The following is a 17,122-nucleotide window of genomic DNA, read 5'->3' on the forward strand; positions in this document are numbered from 1 at the left end:
TGGAAATGTTCTAATTTCACCTTCACATTTGAGGGACAGTTCTGCTGGGTATATGATTCTTGGTAATTTCTTTCTTGCAGAGTTTATAGATGTCTCCCCATTGTATGGTTTCTGCTGAGAAACCAGATCTTAATCTTATTGTTTCTCGATTGTAGGTAACTTTTTGCTTTGCCCAAGCTACATTCAGAATTCTTTCCCTATCTGTGATTTCAGGGAATTTGACATGCCATGGTGATTTTCTTTTGGGGTCCATTCTGTTTGGGGTTCATTCAGCTTCTTGAATGCATATCTTCTCATCTTTCATTATGCTAGAAAAATTTTCTTCCAACAACTCTTCAACTAATTTTTTTGTGCTTTTATTCGTTTCTTCCTGTTCTGGGATTTTGATCACTTGTAAGCTATTCCTCTTCATATTGTCCCATATGAATCTTTGGCTTCAGATTTTTTCATTTTTTTTTTTTTTTTTTACCCTAATTGTTCTTCTTTTTCCTGGCCACCAATTTGGGCTTTCTGCAGAAATGTATTGTCCATTTCTGAAATCTTAGTATTAATCTGGATGTCTATTTGAGTTTTGTATTGTCTCCAATCCTTTCTCTGTTTTGTTTGACTGTTCCTGTTGTATCTTCCTGAATTCTTCATTCCTTTCCTTGACCTTTCTATCAATCATTTGGAAATACCAAATTATTATTCTCTTGAATTCTTTCTCACATAGTTGTGATGTTTTTTGTCAAAAAAGTTCTAAGCTGTGCCTCTGTGTCACTTGTTTCAGTTACTGTTTTGTTTCTTTATATGAGCAGAAATTGCCTCCTGGATTAGGGGATGAACTTCTGTCCCGTCCTCTGTTCGCTATTCTGAAGTTTAGTTTAGGATGGATTTGGCTGATGTTGACTATTGTTGTTGATATAGCACATAGCAGCTGGTATTGGCTCTTGCCCTAAATGTGTAGAGAGTTTGGTTGTGCCTGGGTTTATGGGCATGGATGGCATATTTTTTTGTGTGAGGCAAGATGAGAAAACACATGCACAACAGAGAAGGAAAATAACAAGCAAACAAACAAGGAAACGACAATGAAAAAGAAAAATAGTAAAGAAGGGGTACACAGCTGACAGTAGCTAGAAAAAGAATACAAAAACCAAGGAAAGAAAAGAGGAAGAAGGAAATAAAAAGTAAAATACAGAGAAAAAGAAAAGAACTATACACCAAGTAGGGAGAGGAATATGTTAAAAGGAAAGAGACTAGAGATCAATAAAGAAAAACAGAGAAAGAAAAATTTTGAAAAAAAAAAAAAGAGCAGCAGTTAGAAAAGAGAAGCAGAAAAAAGAAGACAATGAACACTCTAGTAAAAAGGTTAGAAAGAAAAGGAAAGAAAGAAGAGGAAGAAAGAATAAACAAACAAAACCATGAATGGAAAAAACCAGAGCAGATATGAGACCCAGAAAAGAGAAAATTCTTGGATTGCCTGCTAGTGAAGGACCTCACATCGTGGGTGGGTGGACAAGATTAAGATGGTAGCACTCTCAGCCTTAGATGGAGTTCCTGCACAGCCAGGCACTCTCTGTTCTGGGCACCCAATCTGGAAGTAGTTTGTGCATACCCCAAAGCATCTGAGGGATCTGAGTATTTTTGTCCCAGAGGTCAACCAGAACCAGCTCTGCAGGTCTGAAGCGGGTCATACTTGATTCCAGGCCCTGGGGTTGGTGCTGCTAGTTCCTCACTCCCTTTGATGTAGCTTCAACTGCCAGGAGAGCAGGAGTATCCCTGTGAGTGTACACATATGGGAGCTGGCCACATCTCTAGTCACCAGGGTAGTGTTGGGTATAAGAAAACATTTACACTTTTCTCTCTGCTGCACGTATGTTCAGCTGCTTCTTAGTGAGGGCTAGTCTAGAGTTGGCCAGGGCCAGCATTGCAGATGTGGAGCAGGACCCACCTGAACGGACTCAATGCAGATAGCTCCCCTCTCCTTTAATGGGAGTCATAACTGCCTCACTCATCTCTGTGCAGTTCTGACCACCAGGAGGGCGTTGCATTCTCAACAAAAAAAGAGAAAAACATCAAAGTTCAATAGATACAAAATCAACAGCAATGAAAGAAAGGCTAAAGAAAATCCACAAACAGAAAGAATTCATAACAGAAAAGTATATGAACAAAGAAATTATCAACACCATACACACAACAAAAAGACCGTAGGCAATTAATTCTATTAATAAATACACTGATAGAATGCAAATGGATTAAATGCACCAGTCTTGAGACAAGGAGTAGCAGAATGGATAAGAAAACATGACCCATCAGTATGCTACCTATAAGTAACACACCTTAGACAAAAAAATTAAAATTAATGAAAAATTTTTTTAATGCAGAAACATTTCAAACAAACAGCAACAAAAAATACCAGTTCAAGCTCACCAGCTGCTCTTTGGAAACCCTATACAAGGTCACTATGGGTCAGAACCGACTTGGCTGCACTTAACAACAATATAAATCTCTTACAAGACAGACTTAAAGACAAAACAAGCACAAGAGGCAAGGAACTATGCTCTGAAAGGGATAACATTAGAAGGTCATAGATAGAGTGTGAGGAAAATGTGGACCAAAGCTCAAAATCATAAAGAAGGCCAGGCTTACTGGTTAGACAGATACTGAGAGTATGTGCCTCAGTTACCCTAGGTTTGAAACTTAACTCAATCTACCCCTCAATTTTGAATCAAACAAAAGACAGGACTATAAGGGGAACAATAGTGAGGCAGGTACACCTTAGAATAATTAACTGTTTGAGATCCAAAGGACCCAAGGACAAAGTTCAGAAGGGTTAGGAAAGGAGAAGGAATGGAAACAGGAATCACAGGGAGGAAGCAGGATAAGTGAGTGGTGTTACATGGCAGGAGTTACAGTTGATGAGATGAAACAAAAATGCATATGAATTATTGAATGTAAAACTCATGATCTGCTCTGCAAACCTTTGCCCAATTCACAGTAAAAAGTTAAAACAAACCGAAAAATCTAACTGACATTTTGCCAGAACTTTTTTACTCTTCCTATTGCCTGACCTATGACTTTTGGAACACAAGAGTCAGGAATCTACAGCCAGTTACCTGACCTACAGATTTTGGAATTGCCAGTACTTACCATATGGAGTTCTGGTAGCGTAATGGTTACAAGTTGGGCTGCTAACTTCAAGGCCAGCAGTTTGAAATTACCAGCTGTTCCACAGGAGAACGATGAGCCTTTCTGTTCCCGTAAAGATTTACAGACTTGGAAACCCTATACAGAGTTGTTATGAGTCAGAACTGACTCCATAGCATATAACCAACCACCAGATAGACATCTGGTGACGCTGTAGGAAAAACAAATAGTATGACAAACAGGGAAATAGTATGATATACCTATATTATACTATTTCTCTAGTAAACCCTAAATATTTGTATTTGAAGGTATTCAATTTAATGCTATTCTTAACTGTGAACAACTATTTCCTCAAAGAAGGGCTGTTGTGTCTGTTGCTAAGTGCTATTGAGTTGGTTCTGACTCCTAGTGACCCTGTATAGGGTTTACAAGGAGTGGCTGGTGGTTTTGAACCACTGACCTCATGGTTACCAGTTCAGTGCTTATCCTACAGCACCACACCAGGACTCCCAAAGAAGGGTAAGGGCAAACAAATGATGGTCCACTAATTCAACAGAACACTGGCTAACAATTATAATAACATTGTACTGAACATCATAAAGAAAGGGTTATAAAAATGTGCGTCCTGGGGTTCTCAGTAATGGAAGATTACAAAATCATGATTATTCCTATGCACATAGGTATATTCCTTCATTCAAGAAATATTGTGAGTACTATGTGTTGTGTTGGGTCTAGAAGACACAAAGGTGAAAAGACATGGTTTCTGCTCTCACTGAGGATCAATCTGGCTGGAAGAATTATTTCAAAAAAGTGGAAAAATGTAGCAATTCACAAAACCCTATGGAAGGATAGGAGAATCACTGAAGTCTGCTGAAAATATGAGGGAAGCCGTCATAAAGGAGCTAAAAATTATTTATAGGCAAAAATTAAAAGGTAACATAGAGACTGTATACAAATGTTCATTGAAGCACTTTTTACAATAATCAAAAAGTGAAAACAAGGAAAAAGGGAAGTTGATGGAAGTAATTTAAAAAGAAAGAGAACAATGGAAATGCCAATGAGCGGATGAATTTGCTAAACCAAATCTGGTGTATACATACAATGGAATATTATTGAACCATACAGAGGCATGAGGTTCTGCTGTGTACCACAACATGCATAAACCTTGAAGACATTATGCTGAGCAAAAGAAATTAGTTGCAAAAAGACAATTTCCATACTATTGTACTTATGTGACATTAGCAAATATATAGGAACCAAGGCTTGTTAGTAGTTACCAGGAGGAGTTTTTCTTAGGGGGCATTGAATTTATGTTAATGGTGATGGGCTAAATTTGGAATAGGACAGTGATAATGGTTGTACAATTTTGTAGAATGTAATCAATGGTACTGAATTGTACATGTGGAACTTGTTGAATGAATGAGGATTTTGCTGGGCATATTTTCACTGCACACACAAAAATACATAATTATGACATTTAAAAAGAAGGGGGTAATGTAGAGAAAAGAAACCAGTTATATAAGCTTGAGGAGTTAAACATTAAAAATATATTTATTGAGATATAAATCACATGCCATTAAAACAATCACCCTTTAAAAATATACAATTGAGTGATTTTTATTATGTTCATGGAGTTGTGCAACCATCATCCAACCAATACAAAGTTAGAACATTTTCATCATCCCAAGAAATGTCTTACTCTTCTTGCTCCTCAAATTTCTTCCAATGTGAAATATTTTTATAGTGAAGAATCAAGGTGTAAAGACAGAAAACTTTGATGGATGGCCATTGTGGGAAGCTTTATGTTGCACAAGAAATACACCAACTATATTATAACATCTTTAATTTTTTATTTGTGACATAGTAAATTGATGCATGAGCATCTTCAGAGATAGTTATACATGTATTTAAATAAAACAAGAAAAAGTGTTAAGTTCTAAGAGTGGGGTTTTAGTGGCAACTAGTACATATTTTTTATTTACTGTATAAAAGTCCAATTTCATCAGACATAATTTGTCCATGTTTCTATGCCTTGAAAGCCAGATGCAGGAATCTGAAAAGAGGTTTTTAAATCCAGGTTCTAAGATGAGCATAGCACATCATGAATTATTAAAGCAATTGGCAATGCTATAATGAGAAGCAGATATACTCAGCATATTGTCAGAGTGCAGTGATCTCCGTGAGGAGGAGTTGCTCAAGAAATAGGACTGGAAGGGTCACTTAGCTTCAGTTTTCTCCCTTCCTCCACTTGCTTCCACAACCAGAGTGGCAGAGCGGGCCACTGTATGCAGGATGGCCATCTGTGAAACGTCCTTGGGTAGCAGGGCTTTTGGGAAGGCTGATGGTGCAGTTCCTTCTAGGAAGGGACCTTGCTGGTTATGACTGTGAGGAAGACTAAGTTTACCTTTGAAACCCTCACATCTTGCTTCTGTTCTGTGTCCCAATCCCCTTCATGTGGAATTCTAGTACTTTGCTCACTTTCCTGGGAGTTCCAAGTACCTCCAGAAATGTTAACTTTAGAGGCAAGGGGTGCATTTTTCTTAGGGACCACTTAAGACTAAAAATCCTGAGGAATTAATTTCTATTGGTACAGTTTCAGACACCATGACGGAAGTTAGGTCATTATTTGCTGACAGAGAAAGCTGTCTGGCTGGCCTCCCTCAATTCATACTATAGACATGGCCACCTACCTGTAAAACCAGCTCTACCAAGAGGACTAGATCCCCTGAGGCTGGCATGGGACTGTCATGCTGTTTGAGCTACTTGGAATTCTCAGTCACTGTCATTCACCAAAACTGGGAGCCAGACTTCAGTTTTTGACAATCTTGAAGCAGCTACTAGGACAGGATTTAATTCACAGGCAGGGAGAATATGAGCTGCAATACTGTGTTTTTCCATATGCCTTTCATTTGGTCTCCAATGAAGTTCTGCAGCTGTCACCAAATGGCTTGTCTCCAGGTTAAGGCATGACTTAAAATTTAGTGTCTGTTGAGTTTGGCTCATCTTTCAAATAAAGTGTGATTGTTGAAATTAGGGTTCAATTTTTTTCCAACTGCTTTGTAAACTCCAGGATTTTTGGTCAGCATGAAAAAACCATACTTAATATTCAAAGACTTAAAAAAAACAAAAAACAACTAATGCCAGTGTAAACATGCTTCAGATACATAGGTCTATAAAATATTGCACATAAAAATTTGTTCAGCATTTCCTCATTGTAATTTTTCACTATTGTAAAAAGGACAAAAAAATGGTGCAGACTAAATGAATTTGGTCAGTTTTACTTCAAATATGATAATATTACACACAATTATGGATTATTTACAAGAGTTTTAAAAATCAAATCCTTGTGATGGTTAAATTCAAGATGATGGCAAAATAGCTTAAATGAAAGATTACTCTCCAAAGTTACATACTATAATGACTAGTAGTAGAAATGAGTAGTAAAGTCGGAGTGAGTAATTTAAAATAAAACTCTGAACTCCTATTTTCTAAGTTAATCTCACACCTGTACAATTTTATATTTCCTTATTTATGTTCAAAATATTTTATCCATGCTTATAAGTATGAGGCAGAGTAGAGAACACAGGCATTTTTTCAAAGCTAAATTCTTATAGATATTAAAAATAATAGGTCTATCCATATTGATAAATTACTCCTTTTTTATTCATGAACTCCAGAAATGTTAACATTAGTTTTAAACACTATGCAGGATGAAGAGTATCTTGAAATTTATGAATTATTAATGAATTCCATAGAATGATGTCTTTATATAAAAGGAAATATAAATGTAACATTTTAAGCTAAATGAGGCAGATGTGAGTCCCTGGATAGTGTGTGATTTCAGTTAGAAGAAGGCAAGCTCTTAGGTGAAACTGACTCTCAATATGAGTTTGCTTTTTTCTTGACACTGTCTAAACTCTGAAGAAGCGTCTATTAAGTGATTTATCTGCACACATACACACAAATGGTTATTATATAAGGAAATTAAGTGATTAAAAAATACATAAAAAATTAGCTAACCAAATCTTAATTCCCAAATCCTCTGGAAGACCAGATTTTCAACCAAGAGAAATGGAAAATAAATAAATAAATTTCTGTCCTCACAAGATTAATTCTTTGTAATTTCAGAAGTACTTTCACAGTACCAACAACGTATTGCTTGTCTCCCTGAGCCAAAATGTCATAAGAAATGTTTCTTTTCCATAGGGAGGTGTCAAATATTCCATTGGATACAGTAGTGCTGGAAGGTTCTGTCCTAGTCCACCTTCTAAATTCTATAGTAATTCAGGCATTTCATCTTGTTGGATTTACCTGGAAAGCAACCTAAATTCCCATATACATTTTAAAGTGTCTACTAAATACAGAATGATTAAGGCAAGAGCAATCTTCCATTATGATGATTGGTTCTACAGTGCTGAAGAGTTTTCATTCCAAAAAGGGCCTTTTAAACTCCCATTTTTCAGAGCATAACATAGATGAGGTGATATTTTTTCAGGGGCCTTCCATTTCCTATCTCATTTGTGGATGCTAGAAAGCCTTCAGTTAGCCCTTAGAGCGTTTCTTCCCTTTGAACAGGACCAGTGTTTGATTTCTTTTGGTTCTTTGTTGTTCCTTTTTATGCATCAGGGGTTTTGTCATTTGTCAGTTGTTCTCTGTCAGCCATGTCATCTTGGGGAGGTCTTGCTCTATCAAAGAATCCACACTATAAAAAAGAATGGATCACAAAACAAGTCATTTTGCCGTCTTCTTCACATGGGAAACCCCACATTCTAAGAAGCCAAGCAATAGCTGGATTTTTTACTGGTGTGGCACTATAGGATCAGCTCTGGACTGATAACCATAAGTTGGTGGTTCAAACCCCCCAGCAGTTCCTTGGAAACCCTAGGAGTTGGCAGAATTGACTTGACGGTGTTTAACAACAGCATATATTTCTAAGGAACTTGGTATTTTGTGAATATATCCTGCTCAATTCTTTAAATTATTAAGTGAAAGCAATGATGTGTCCTTTAACCCTAGAGGGTAATTCATGGCAGTTTCCTGGGGTTTGCCGGGTGGGGAGAGAGAGGAGAAGGGGGTGTTAGTGGCAGGCTTGCTAGAGGGTATTTCTGTCCTTCTCCCTGCTCCGTCGTGGTGGAATGTCTCTGTTTTACACAGACCATTTATGGCCTTGTGTAGTTTCTTGGGATTTTCACAATGAGTCCCTTTGTGTTTTCCTGCATGTTTTCTATGCCGGCAGTTATATTAACTGCTGACCCAGAAAGGGAAATTTTCTCCTGAAGTTTACTTTGTGTAACCTTGGGCTGGATTATAGGGAGAAGAGAAGAGACAGATGCATATCCATCCACATTTGGTAGAATTTATAATAGATAGAGGAGTTCTGGTGTGGTGCTGTAGGATCAGCACTGGAATGCTAACTGCAAGGTCAGCAGTTCAAACCCACCAGCTGCTCCTCAGAAACCCCTTACAGGGTCACTGTGAGTCTGAACTGACTCATTAACAAACAGCAACATCAATATAATGTGGAGAAGAAAATTAGATTTGTTTTTATTTCAATCCTCAAAATAACAGGTACTGAAGTCTTAGTGACTTTTCATTGACTAATCAGAAATTTCGGGAAGGAACAATTCTAGAATCTTCATTCTTCTTACTTTTAAATTAGTATTTTGTGTAGGAAAATACAAATTTTCCTGGAAGCCAGGAACGTTAATTCTTACTTATTATTTTGTTGTTCTTCTTTTTATGTTGGAAATCCAATTCACTGGGTTTGGCTTATATTTCTTGATTTGTCTTTGATTTGTAGGGCACATATTATTGTATCATTTAATCTTCAAAAATACAGTTACAGTAAATAACAGAATGAGATAAAAATCCATTTATAAAGTTGCAACATAGTTAATTTGGGCTCAGGGTGGCATAAAACATCCAATAATGATTTTAGGAAAGCCATTATTTAACTCCTGGTATGGTGCTGTGGGTTAATGTGCCAGACTGCAAAGCTGTTTGAACTGCACGGTCAGTGGTTCAAGCTCACCAGCTGGTCCTCGGATGCCCTAAACAGGGTCACTATGGTTCAGAATTGACTCGATGGCACTTAACAACAACAACTACATTATTTAACTCACACAGGAGAGTGTTTCTAAGCTCATAGGGTTCTTAAACATGTTCTGAAAAATAAAACACATTGTTTTTGGAGAACTACAACAGAAGTGGTTAGCTAAGATGTGACTCATGTGGCACTGTAGGATCAGCACTGGACTGTGAACAACAAAGTTGGCAGTTCAAACCTATCAGCTGCTCCTTGGAAACTCTATCCAGGGTCGGTCGCTATGAGTCTGAATCAATTTGACAACATACAACAACAATAAGATGTGACTGAAGCCCTGGTGTGGCACTGTAAGATAAGCGCAAGACTTCTGACCATAGGCTAGTGGTTCAAATCCACCAGCTGCTCCTTGGAAACCCAAGGAGGGTAGCTATGAGTTGGAACTGATCTGACAGCATTTAACAACAATAAGAAAGAAATGACTGGGTTAATTTTGCTCTAGTCTTCTAATTGTGACATTGTTTCTAGTTTGAATGGAAAACTCTGTGAAACTTGGCAACCACAAAAATTGCTGGGCCAGAAATTAATTCTTTTTCTAGGCTTCTAGAATAAATCTCAATAAAACTCATTAAAGAGTAAGTTACGGCCTTCTAATGGAGACAGATTAATTGGCAAATTAAAAAACAAGTCCAGGAAAATAATAACATGCATGATCTATTTGGCCTAACTGATAGCTCCTGTTTAAAAACTCAGAATTGACTTATATTAATTGCAAATGTGTAGTTACAAAGAAAAATTTCAAAGGGCTAAGGAAAGGACTATGTCAATAAACAGCTTAAGGCTTTGGTTAAATACAGAAGAAGAAAGTCTTCATAATAATATTATCACTCCAAACATATTAGAAAGAAGATCACCAGTCTTAGAGTTAATAACTTCTAACTTTTTATATATACATTTACAGGAAATCTCATGATGAAGACAACGCTAAATACCCATGTTGTTGTTGTTGTTATGTGCCATCGAGTCGGTTCCGACCCATAGCGACCCTGTATAGGGTTTCCGAGGGTGTAAATCTTTAAGGGAGTAGAAAGCCTCATTTTTCTCCAGCGGAGCGGCTGGTAGTTTCGAACCGCTGACCTTAAGGTTCGCAGCCCGATTCGTAACCACTACGCTACAATAGTCTTCTTAAACATCAGGTATACAAACACATTAAATTTGCCAAAGCAATCACGATAAAATTTCCCCTTTATGTCCTTTCAGATTATTAGAAATCCCCAGATCATACCTCTAGCTTTGCCTTTCAAATTCCAAGTATTATCATTCTAAATCCCCTCCCCAGCTTCCCCACTCAAAGAGAGAGAGAGAACAAGTGAATAAACTTACCTTCCACAAAGCTAAGGTTAAAATGGCCAGAACCAACAATCCAAGCAGTATTGCTAATATTATTACCCATAATGGGATTGAGAAGGAAACATTTGGGGTTGCCCAAATAACTGACGTTTTAATCTGAAATGGAAAATAAAGCAAATGAGCTCCCATTACAAAATCACGTGAAGAAATAAAGCCGTAATTACCAATACAGTAAAACCTGCAAAAACCCGAACCTGTGTAAGGCGAAAATCTGCCAGAGAGAGAAAACTCAAATATTTCCCATTGATCGCAAGAGGTAGAAAAGTAGTGAGGCTGCCTCCTGTCAAAGGCAGAAATCTCACAGGATCTTAGAGAAACAGGCAGTCTCATTGAGTTCTCGTGCTCTCACGGAGTTCACTGTATAATACTAGGGATCATTCTCTAAAGATCTATATAACAACTGAAATTATCCCAGGGGAGACTTAAAGGGTTACAGTACTCAGACATGTAATTTTACAACACTCAGACATGAAATCCTAAAACCGAACACAGGCCCAGGTCTCCCAGGTCAGGTGCAAGTCTGACTGCATAAACTAGGTGGATGAGTGTTTTTAATCAGCACGGAAATCCTAGGATTGAGTTGAGTCAGACCAGGAACCAATAAGGTCACCAGTGAAGAAATCCCTGGACAGTAACAATGTCCAAAAGTAGATCCCACAGAATGGCACGTTTGTCTACACATGTGTATTTCACTGCTCCTTCCACCTTGGCCCCATGCTCCTGTACAGCTCACTCCACTTGTTCATTTCTCAGCTTCAAACATCATTTATATTTAAACAATGGGATCACCAAAGAGAGCTGAGACTTCTAGTCATTCCACATTAGAGAAAAGGGCTAACTAGGAACTTTGTTTACTTTATACTCAACACGCTCTCTTGCTGAGAAAAAATGCTGACCTGTTATCTACTCACTCTAGTAGTTTCTTCCTTTGCTTGGTAACTTCCCTTGTCTGTAATATCTGTATTTCATCTGACCCATCACTAACATGTACAAAATTCCATGACCTTGATGGCATTATACTTAGCCTGCTTGTCACATATAAGGTTGGAATACATGGTTTATATCTTTTTTAAAAAATGCATCTCGAGGATGCATTTGCAATACCTGCTAGATTCGGTAGCCTAAAAAACTTGACTCTAAAATAATTCTTCGCATGATCATGGCTACCCAAGCAAGTCAGGAAATAGATCACTTGTCTTTGTGTCTCTTCCTCTTAGAGGCTGATATCTAACGACATGTATGAAATCAGTGCAGAGTCCTAATATTAATTATACCATATGCAGAAAGTTCATGGAGTAGTATTTTAAAGTGATTCTAAAGTTACTGTGTTGGGCTGAGAACTGCAAAATCAGCAGTTTGGATCCACCTCAGGAGACCGATGAGACTTTCTGCTCCTGTGAACCCAGAAACCCAAACAAAGTTGGTGAGTCAGAACCGACTCGGTGGCACACCACCACCACCACCACCACTACCCTAGCATTACTGGGGTTAGCTTGACACAGTTTTGGTAATGAGAATTTCAGCATTGTGGAACCAGTGGTGCTGTGAATTAATACACCAGACTGCAAAGCCATTTGAACTACAAGATCGGTGGTTCAAGCTCACCAGTCACTCCTTGGAAACCCTATATAGGGTCACTATGGGTTGGAACCGACTCGATGGCACTCAACAACAACAATGATCATTTATGTCATCAAGTCGATTCTGACTTCTGGCAATCCCTTGTGTTGTAAAATATCATTGGGCTCCATAGAACTTCCAAGGCTGTGACCCTTTAGAAGTAGATTGTCAGAGCTTTCTTCCTCTGGCTACCTCTGAGGAGGTTCAAACTGCCAACCTTTTGGTTAACCATTTGGGCTACCCAGAAACTCCACTGAGAGGAAATCTAGAGGCACAGAAAATTCTAAGGCTGCTTATAAATTTTTTTTTGCTTGAAGCTCCAGGTTCACTGAAAACTAACTTAGTTCTGGTTTGTATTTTGTGCAGTGTTAGATTTGCCCAAAAATTTTAAGAGGCAGTTTATGATAAGACAGGTAACAGATGTTTCAAAATCTTCCCTCTTCTAATTTAATGGTGTGGTGCTGTGGGTTAATGTGTCAGACTGCAAGGCCATTTGAACTGCAAGGTTGGTGGTTACCAGCTGCTTCTCGGAAACCCTATACAGGGTCTCTATGGGTCACAATTGACTGGACGGCAATTAACAGCAACAATTTACTTAATTAGAGTCCTAGTGTGGCGCGATAGGTTAATTCACTAGACTGCAAAATCGATTTCAACCGCAAGGTTGGAGGTTCAAGCTCATTTGCTGCTCCTAAGAAACCCATACAAGGTTACAATGGGTCAGAACTGACTCAACAGCACTTAACAACAACAACAACAATTTACTAAGATCTCAAGCTATCTCTTGCTGCTTCCTGCTAAACATAGGAAACTTCCCTAGTTTTGTAAGTAAAAAGCAAAACAACAACAAAACTCACATAGAGAATTGCAAATAAGGTCCACAGAAGGTTCAAACTGGTAGTTTAATGAAGAGAAAAGACATGGAAAGAGTGAACACCCACCAAGGTTCCTTTGCCACTTGCCTTTGCAGTTTTTGATGTATTGCCTATAAAAATGGCCAGCCTATCTGTGGAAACACAGAGGAAAGTCACTTACAAAAAGCTAATAAAGATTCCTGGAGGGTTCCCATTGTTTAGCAACAGTGATGGAAAAGGACCAATAAAGCCTTAAACTGACTGGTGCTGGTGTTTGTACAGCATGGAGTCGGTTCAGTTCTGACGCATAGTGAGTGACCCTGTACAGGGTTTCTGAGGCTGTAAATCTTTATGGCAGCAGAAAACCTCACTTTTTTTGGTGGAACAGCTAGTAGTTTCGAACTGCTGACCTTAAGGTTAGCAGTCTACTCATAAACACTTTGCTACAAGAGATCCTTATTAAACTGACTACCGTATGCATATTAGGATCCCTTGAAGGAGGGATCGCGATTGCAGCTAATAGTTATAAAACAGAATGACCATTCATTTCCACTAGCTTTCAGAGATTCTGACAGCAGTCTTAAAAACATCTGTGAGGACATGATCATTACCATCCTTTTTAGTTCCCAAATTCTGAAATTCTCATGATCAAAACATTTGTTACTCTGCTCTAGTAACATTATGTTCATTTAGAAATGCCTTTCCAGAGCTTTTCTCTGAGTACTTTAAAATGTTGTCATAGTATGCAAAGCGATCTATAGATATAATGCAACCCCAATCCAGATTCCAACATCATTCTTTAAAGAGATGGAAAGACTAATCATTAGTGATAACTCCTGGTGTGTTGCTGTAGGATTTAGCACTGAACCACAAAATCCGCAGTTCAAACTCACCAGATGTTCCTTGGAAGCTCTATACAGGGTTGCTATGAGTTGGAACTGACTTGACACTTAACAACAATGATAAGCACTGAACTGCTAATGCAAGGTCTGTGGTTCAAACCCACCTGCCGCTACTTAGAAACTCTATATAAGGTCACTGTGAGTTGGAACCAACTCAACAGCACTTAACAACAATAGCTAATTTATATGTAAATGAAAGAGACCACTCCCACACTGTGATAAAAAAAAAAAAAAAGCATTACTAAGGAAGAACAGGAGTCCTGGTGTGGTGCTGTGGGCTAATGCATCAGACTGCAAAGTCATTTGAACAGCAAGGTCGGTGGTTCAAGCTCACCAGCTGCTCCTTGGAAACCCTATACAGGGTCACTATGGGTCAAATCAGGGTGTGAACCAAAAGGTTAGCAGTTTGAAACTACCAGCTGTTCCGCGGAAGAAAGATGAGGCTTTCTGCTCCCGTAAAGATGTACAGCCTCGGAAACCCTGTACAGGGTCGCTATGAGTGGGAACCTACTCCACATCACATAACAACAACAACAAATGGGTCGGGAATGACTTGATGGCACTTAACAACAGCAATAAGGAAGAACAAAGTAGGAGGCCTTTCACTTCCTGATCTCAAAAGTGATTACAGTCACTGAGTCAAAATAGCCAGATATTAGTACATTAACGTTCTTGTCTTTAAATGCCGTGGAGTGGGTTCCAACATACAGTGACCCTGCATAGGGCTTCCAAGGAGTGACTGGTGAGTTTGAACCACCATTCTTGTGGTTCAAACTGTGCAGTCCAGCACATTAACCTGCAGCACCACGCAAGGACTCCCAGTACAACACTGGACACAGAGATCAGTGGGGCAGAATTGAGAATCCTGAAGTAAATTCATCCATGTATGCTTTGATCTTTGATGAAGGACCAAAACACACAAAAAAGAGAAGAGATAATTATCTCTTTGACAAAAGGTATTAGCAAAACTGGAAATCAATTTGCAGAGGAATGAAGCAAGATCCATATCTCACACCATATACAAAAACAAACTTGATGTGGATTAAAAACCTAAATGTAAGACCTAGAACTATAAAAATCATTAATGAAAAAATATGGACAAATTTAGGGGATCTGATCCTTGTCATAAAAACACTATCAAACATAACTGAAAACACAAATAACAGAATTTATAGAAAACTTCAACACCTCAAAAAGAAAAAGAATCCAGTTAAAAATTGGGCAGAGGAAAGGTAGACGTTTTGTAGCAAGGAAGGGAGTGATTATTTCTCCAGTCTAGGAGCCGAGAGCGGGACCCTACCAAGAGAACCAGAGAGCTCTGAGATGGAGACAGAGACGATGATGTGGAGTCATGCAATGGCTGGGGACTTTGGATCCAGAGAGGGAGAGGGCCTGTGGGCTGAAGACTGGGGGGGGGGGGGGGGGAGGGGGGCGGGTTTCTAGGATATACCCTTTGGTCGGTTGATGATGCATGAAGGGGATTGGAACCATGGCAATGAAATGATATACGATGGAATGAATGTAAAACTAAAGTTCTCTCATGTAAACATGTAAACTCTCATATAATTCACAATAAAACATTAAAAAAAAATTGGGCAGAGGACATGAATAATATTTAACTAAAGAAGACATTCAGACAGACAACAAGCATATAAAGAAATGCTCATTAACTATTGTTGTTCCTGTTGTTGAGTCTTTTACAACTCATAGTGACCCTGTGTAGGATTTCCCAGGAGTGACTGGTGATTTTGAATCACTGTCTTAGCAGTTAACAGTCCAGTGCTTATCATACAGCACCACACCATTAGCCTTGATTCAAATAAAAACAACAATGAAATATTGTCTCGTTCCAGCATTAATAACAAAGTTCATAAAAACAGAAAACAACAAATGCTGATAATGATGTGGAGAGACTGGGATGCTTCTAAACTGCTGGTGGTGCTGTAGAATGGTGTAACCATTGTGGAAAATGGTATGGAGCTTCCTCTAAAAGTTGGAAATAAAAATATCATATGACCCAGCAATAACTCTACTTGGTATATATCCTCAAGAAATAAAAGCTGTGATACCCATGTTCATTGCGGCACTATTCATAATAGCAAAAAGATGGAGACAGCCTAAATGGCCATCAATGGAAGAATGGAACAAACTTTGGTACATCCACACAATGGAATGCTATGCAACACTGAATAATAATCATGAATCTGTGAAGCACTTTATAACATGGATGAACCTGGAAGGCATTATGTTGAGTGAAATTCGTCAATCACAAAAGGAAAAATATTGTATGAGACCACTATTTTATAAAGTCAAGAAAAGATTTTCATGATAAAAGGTATTTTTTTTTTTTTTGATGGTTACTGGAAGTAGGAGAGAAAGGAGAGTTATTCAGAGACTAGAGAGTAGACACGTGCTCACTTGTGTGACAGGGAAGGGAATATACAACAAGAGGGAGGTTGACAGAAGAATGATAAAGGCAGGGGAAGACAAAGGGAGGACTGCAAGAGTTAAAGAGAATACAGATAAATACTGTTGTATACACAGTCCTGCAATAACAGGACAATAGCTAGATATACAGGTGGATACACAGGCTGAATGGGTATGGGAGGGAGAGTGGGAGCATACCCACAAGTTTATAGGTTTGAGGGAGTCCTGGTGTGGCCCTGCAGGATAATGCACTAGATTACAAGGTCAGTTTGGACCACAAAGTCAGCGGTTTAAACTTACCAGCCACTCCTTGGAAATCCTTCACAGGGTCGCTATGAGTTGGAACCAACTCAAGGGCACTTAACAATAACATATAGGTTTGACAGAGGACATTTATACATGGGTTTTTAAAACATCCTTGAATGTAATGGAGCATACAGGGGGAAATTTTTTTAAGACTTCTTAGACATTACCATATACCTTGAAGGGATGGGTTGATGGGTCTGGGGTCTCAGGGCCATAGTCTTGGGTGACACTATGGTCATTGGCATAACATAGTTCACAAAGACAATGTTCTACATCCTACTTTTTTGAGGAGCAACTGGGATCTTAAAAGCTCATGAGAGATCATCTATTATGTAATTATTGGTCTCTCCCTGTGAGTAGGATAGAAGAGTGGTGAAAATTGAAGATGCTTGGAATCAATTAGTCCAATAGACTAATGGAACACATGGACATCA

General features: G+C 38.5%; 1 protein-coding gene across 1 annotated transcript in view; it reads right to left on the bottom strand.

Annotated features, from left to right (window-relative positions):
• Positions 1 to 7,691: 7,691 nt before the first annotated feature.
• ITGA8 (integrin, alpha 8) overlaps positions 7,692 to 17,122 on the bottom strand; it is a 296,933-nt gene continuing 287,502 nt past the window's right edge. Inside the window, exons 29-30 of the mRNA XM_006872605.1 lie at positions 10,553 to 10,675; positions 7,692 to 7,828 (exon numbers count right to left, since the gene is read on the bottom strand). Of these exons, the coding sequence (XP_006872667.1) occupies positions 7,742 to 7,828; positions 10,553 to 10,675 (210 nt within the window). The 3' untranslated portion in view covers positions 7,692 to 7,741. The remainder of the gene's footprint in view (positions 7,829 to 10,552; positions 10,676 to 17,122) is intronic.

This window comes from Chrysochloris asiatica, unplaced genomic scaffold (genome assembly GCF_000296735.1).
Source record: "Chrysochloris asiatica unplaced genomic scaffold, ChrAsi1.0 scaffold00206, whole genome shotgun sequence".
NCBI lineage: Eukaryota > Metazoa > Chordata > Mammalia > Afrosoricida > Chrysochloridae > Chrysochloris > Chrysochloris asiatica.